The following is a 6000-nucleotide window of genomic DNA, read 5'->3' as shown; positions in this document are numbered from 1 at the left end:
AGCTCCTGTTGCTTAAACTTAAGCAAGGAAACAGATCATCAGGTCAACCATCTTGGTCATTAAAATTATCTTCCATACTCACAATATTGACTTGAACAAGGCCAATGAATTTGGAAGTATTTGAGCCCAGAGGCCCGTTCAAGCAATTTCTTGGGAGTTAGATAAGAGGAGCGTAGCACTTTGAAATACTCAACACTATTTACATCTTTGTTTTTATCTTGATTGTTGACATTAATAAAGAAAAGACACAGCATTTGAGTTTCTCCAAAAAAAGCATTTATTAAACAGTTTTCTTGTTGGCAGCAGCAACCTGGGGAAAAACAAAGGAAAGCATGAAGCATTTTCACAAATCATGCAGTAGATAAATATCTGTAGTGTCTTTAACAAGTATCGCTTTCTAAACAAAAAACAATGGCTTATAAGAATTTAGGAATTTGGATTTCCCTGAACACCCCACAACTGGCACACTAATAATAATAAAAGTAATGAAAAACATGTGCCCAAAGGATAAATTATAACATATTCCTGGACATTATGTATAGTTTGCAGGAGTCAGAAAATTATTCTTGATGTGCAAGAGACTATTACAGAAACTTCTGGGAGAGGTGCCTGTGCAACAAATATTTAAGAAAATTCTTACACTTAAAATTGAAAGCCCAAACTTTTTTTTTTTTTTTTTTAAAAGAACAGGTCTGGTGATATCAGGCATTTTTAGACTGCCCCCCCAAAGGGAAGCAAAATTTGAAGGTAGGGATTAATTGGCACTTAATTCTAACTACTTTAACTCATTATACTCTGTCATCCAACAAAACCTTGCATCCACTTAATATTCTACAGGGTTTGTTTAGTTTTTTACATTTCTCACATTATGACCTCCTGCAATATTGCGTTTCAATAGGATGTCTGCCACTTAAGAAGTAAAATGCTATCAAAATGCAATTTCATGGAGACTTAAAAAGTGAAAACAGTTTAAAGGAAAATAAAATTAGAAGTTACAGAAAAAAAAAAAGAAAAAAAAAACCAACATGAATGGCCTGCTGACAGTGCACAGCACAATTGTCGTTCTAATCTCTTTAAGCCATCAGAAACTACAACACACAAGGGGCACTCGTGGAAAGGTAGCAGAGCCACACCAACATGCTTCCTGCCAGTTTTGTGAGGCAGGCAGGCAGGCGGGGCTGGGACTAGGTCTACTCATCTGCATACTGCTCATTAGCATGGGTAAACAAGGAGAAAACTGGTGCCATACGGCAGACTTTCCAAGCATGAAATTCCCTCCTCATGTTTACCCCCTTTACCCTTGGATTATCACAATGCTGCTGCATCTCCTCTCATTTTTGACAACTGTGATTTGCTTTTTTTTTCTTCCTTAAGTCAAACGAACAAACAATTCCAGTACTGTGTGTGACACAAGATACATAACTCATTCAGCTGGCAGAGAAAAATCTGCCTACGGACAAGTGCTTTAAAAAGCTTTGTCATGAAGTGACACTGGGGCAGTGTTCTGCTACATGTCACATAAAATGATATTATCATACACAGTCACTAAAAACAACCTTTGCCTGGACAGCAAGAGGCTGATATGACACTCCTGCAGCAGTTAGGATGGATCATATTGGAGCATGTAATTTTAGCAGTGGATCAAGACTAGGCTTTGGCTTTTATATCACCACCTTAGTATAATGGCTGACATTTGAAGCAGTGGAAAAGCAACCCCCCCCCTTAGCATTTTATCTGTTTAAAAATTAGGAAACAAGTACAGATGCAAGTGAGAATCCTCAGTCAGCAGCATTGTTTATGGCTGCCAGAGATACAGGGTTTAAATCAGACCGCTGGAAATATGTTCATTACACCAACCATAGGCCAAAAACACACTATATTAAACCCAAATGAAAGACCTCAGTTAATCTCTCACTCTGACAAAATATACTTTGCACAGTGCCAATCTGATTGATTTTGTACACTACTCCAAGTTAAGCCTAATTTAAAGCAGTGTATTTATAAACAAAAACAGCAGGCAAACGGATGGCAAATACATAGTGAGGCCGTTTGAGGGTTTTTAAAAAAATCACAGTAGCAAGTAAGTTTTATGTTGCTTCTTTAGCAAGCATGCTCAACAGTAGTCATATGCAGGTCACTCATTGGGATTCCAATGTCAAAGCAACAAACATGTCTGTTGCAAATACAAAACATCAGTCCTTCCCCTGTACAGTAAGATATTTCAAACTTAGCCCTCATCTTAAAGTCAGTTCGAGTCCACCATGTTAAAATATACTACTGCAGAGTAACCGCACACAGCACTGACACATTTACAAGTTTATCAACAAGTCAGTTATGTCCTTTAAAGGGTATTCAAATCTCTTAAAATTAAAAGATGCAATTAGGTCATGAACAATTAAAGTATTACACTCAGATTACTGGCAGACTTGTGTAGCTATGCATGTTTTTGCACTGATGTTTAATAATTTGTATACTTAGAGTACATATCAGTAAAAAGAGGTTAGGTTCTCACCTGGCCAGCAATTCTGTCTAGGTCCCTGGTTCCCTGGGCGGTTAGTCTGCGACCACTGGGGGAAGTGCAGAAAACATTAAAAAGTTAAGCAAAATTTTAAACAAGATGACAGGGCACAATAGAATTGGACAAAACTACCCAACTTTAAAACATTAAACATTAAAAAGGAAAGGGGAAAAAAATCAATACACAAAATGCTTAAGTCTTCAATAACTGCTTCTTCACGCCACATTGGCCACAGTATTACAGTCAGGGAAAGCCAATGATCAATTCTCCATCCACACACATTGGCAAAAATCACTCATTATCAACTCTGAAACAAAGACCAATTTAAAAATAGAATTTCATTTTCCTGCCCACTTGAACTGAACAAAAACCAAGCCAATCAATTAGCCTTAGCTCTTGTTACAAAGCAATTACATCTTTACTGCAGGCTCACAACGAAATTTTAACTGATGCATTTAAAGTCATCCAGCATCATGAAGGGTCCATTCCACATCAGTACAAGTACAAAAAGGTGTAGATGGGAGTGTAAACTATTCAGAGCACACACACACACACACACACACACACAAAATATCCAAACAACATCTTTTTAGTGCACCTGTATGCTTGAGAACTATTTCCATTCAAACAAGTTACAAAATGTCTAAGTTTAAAGTCTATATGCAAGACCTAATCGTTCAGCAAATTAAGACTCACCCATTGGGATCCTTCTCAATCATCTTTAGCAGCTCAAGGGCCTGCAGCACCTTACGAGCCACATTCTTTGATCCGACACTGTAGTGGGCAGGGCACACCCCATTCCTCTTGCGACCTCCATAGATCTTGGTCATGGAGCCAACACCAGCACCTCCACGGAGGTACAGGTGGCGGACTGTTGATGCTGAGAAAGTAAAATACATGAGGGTGTAAGTTATGTGTTACCTGTGTGAATTCCCTTTAATAAAGTTAAAGTTAAGTGTAAGAAAGAGGAGTAGTGCTGGTTAATATTTCGAGAAGAAATCCCTAAGAAACAAAGAATTAAACTTAGCTAAGAACTAAGTGTATTATCCAACAGCTAAATTACATGATAAGAAATACACTGTGTCTAAAGTATAAAATTACCACGTTTTTTACTTTCTTTGCTTCTTAAACACTTGAGAGAATGTGATGTTAGGTCAGAGTTTGCTGCATTGTTTGAGATCAAGATCTTGTGAGGTATCATTTACCTGTGCCCACTATATAGGAACAAAATAGATAGGAAATAAGACCCTACCAGCAGAAAGTAAATCGCAATAACAAGCAGCAGTATTTAGTATGTGGTTATGTCATGTACAACCAGACAAAGAAATTATTTTGCAAGTTAGTCCTACAGTATGGGCTATAGCCATAAATTAATAATTATTTAGGTTTGCCTGTAAAGCCCCCCCCCCAAAAAATAAATACAATTTACAGCCTGCATCTTAAAATCTGAAAGTAAAAGGAATCCTTTCAAAATGGCACAAAAACTGTTCAGCACCATATGACAACTTCAAATGTCAAACATATTGTAGGAATACAGGTGCTTATACTTCTTCAGAAGCCAATACCTAGCCCCCAAAACAAAAACTTTTTTTTTTTAAACTTATATGCAATTAAACCTATGCTGCATATATGACTACCTCCACTAAAAATTGATTGTCTTTGTGGTATTGAAACATGTTTCTGAATGCCAAACTGTTCACTTTGACTTACCCGCTCTGATATAGAACCAGTTCTCATCACTGGGCGCCAGCTCCTTGTGCTTACCCAGCTTGACAAGGTCCACCCAGTCAGGCACCTTCAGTTTTCCTGACCTGGGGAAAGTAGAGAAAGATCAGCATGACATACATCACAACCACTTTCTTAACCTGAACCATACAATTACATATTAGCACTTCAAACAACAGGATGTACATTGTGGAAAATCAATGGGCTAATCAAGCAAACTACATTTACAATGAGGCCATTCATGGACATATTTAAGTGAAATTGCAAGGAATGGGATGCTTGGAAGAAAACATAACACTCACTTCTTCAGGAAGGCCGCCAAGGCACGGACAAACTCCTGCTGGTTGACGTCTTTTACAGTCACACCTGGCATCTATGAGAATTAGAAGACAAACTAACATTACATTTTATATAATTAGACTTGGCTTATAAACAAAATTTTAAATGGGCATTCCTCATTTAGAAGCTGTTCATTGTTAGAAATAAAGGGATGCCACAGAACATGTGTGGCTAACTGCATCAGATGTTCAGTGGCTAACAGACTATGATAATACGGTTATTGACAAGGTGGTGAGATTTCTAGTAATCGGATGGCATATTAGCAATCGAATACAAACCCCAACAATACATTTCATTTAAATTTAACCATTAACTAAATATGCAGGGGTTCTCGACAACAACCGGCATTAGCCACTCCGCATCAGAAGAGCAAATAATTAGCATTAAGCTGACGTTATAGCCAATGCCACAAGTCAGACAATTTCATTATTTGCAAAGACCTAACTTAGCTCGTCATAACATAATACCTATTGTGACAATATCCATGGTAATCTTTATTTTCCAAGAATAAATGGGAAGCTAAATCAGGTCAGCTAGCCACTAGCAGGCCTCAACGAGGTAGCATGGGGGCAGCCATTACTAACAGATCTATAGTATCAGTCCAACATTCAAGCAATATCCTTGTAAATATAGAACACACGTCTAACGACCGCACACACAACTAAGTCAGTTAATTAATAAGAGTGTTATACAAAGTACGACAACGTTTTAATAGTAAATGGTAAATATTTTAAGTAATATGCTACTATATAAGCGCGGACGAAAAATAGCGCTTTACCTTGCTTGTGGACAGCGAAGGGAAGAGGGTGCAACGGGGTTTCCAACCCGTGTTAAAACGGGCAAATCTCGTTCAGTAACGCGATATCTGTCAACACATTAATATTGGCTGGGGGCTTCGCACATAGCACCATACACAATACCAGTTTTCACAGAGTCTCCCGTCATAGAGGCAAAATAAAACCTTTTAATTCAAATAACGCTTGGTATTACAAGCACATAAATGCATATTTTTACCATTTTTACCACCTCCTCAGTGTCTCAACTTCCACAATTACCATACTATAGCTGTATTTTTAGGATAAACTGACTTTCTTATTCTGTGTTCTTGATTTGTATCGTGGGTGTTTTCGTAAAATAAAGACCCATCAAATGGGTTTAGTGTGACCCCAGCATGGAGCTTTGCCCTTTTGGCAGACAGTGAGAGAATGATTTGCAGGCACGTTGATATGCTTGGTTGATGTTGTTTTGGAAATATAGGCCATAACTGTAACCTCTACAGTTCAACTGAAGTCGTTTGCATCTAAATAAATAAATTAATTAATGAGTACACCACTCAGTTTCCAATAAGTTTTGGTAACTCCAGGCTTTGTTTCTTGTCATTAGAGCTTTGTATAATTTCTCAGTTGTCTGGAAAGCAT

At 37.8% G+C, this 6000-nt stretch overlaps 1 protein-coding gene across 1 annotated transcript; it reads right to left on the bottom strand.

The window, feature by feature from the left end:
* Positions 1–253: 253 nt before the first annotated feature.
* rps19 (ribosomal protein S19) lies at positions 254–5421 on the bottom strand. Its single transcript, XM_067511441.1, has 6 exons — positions 5361–5421; positions 4546–4616; positions 4229–4329; positions 3215–3398; positions 2513–2567; positions 254–310 (listed from the first exon to the last, which is right to left on the bottom strand). The coding sequence occupies exons 2-6, from the start codon at positions 4614–4616 to the stop codon at positions 281–283; spliced, it is 441 nt and encodes a 146-aa protein (XP_067367542.1). The 5' UTR covers positions 5361–5421; the 3' UTR covers positions 254–280.
* Between the last annotated feature and the right edge of the window lie 579 nt (positions 5422–6000).

Source organism: Channa argus, chromosome 7 (assembly GCF_033026475.1).
Source record: "Channa argus isolate prfri chromosome 7, Channa argus male v1.0, whole genome shotgun sequence".
Lineage (NCBI taxonomy): Eukaryota > Metazoa > Chordata > Actinopteri > Anabantiformes > Channidae > Channa > Channa argus.
This window is presented reverse-complemented; position numbering and strand designations above follow the sequence as displayed.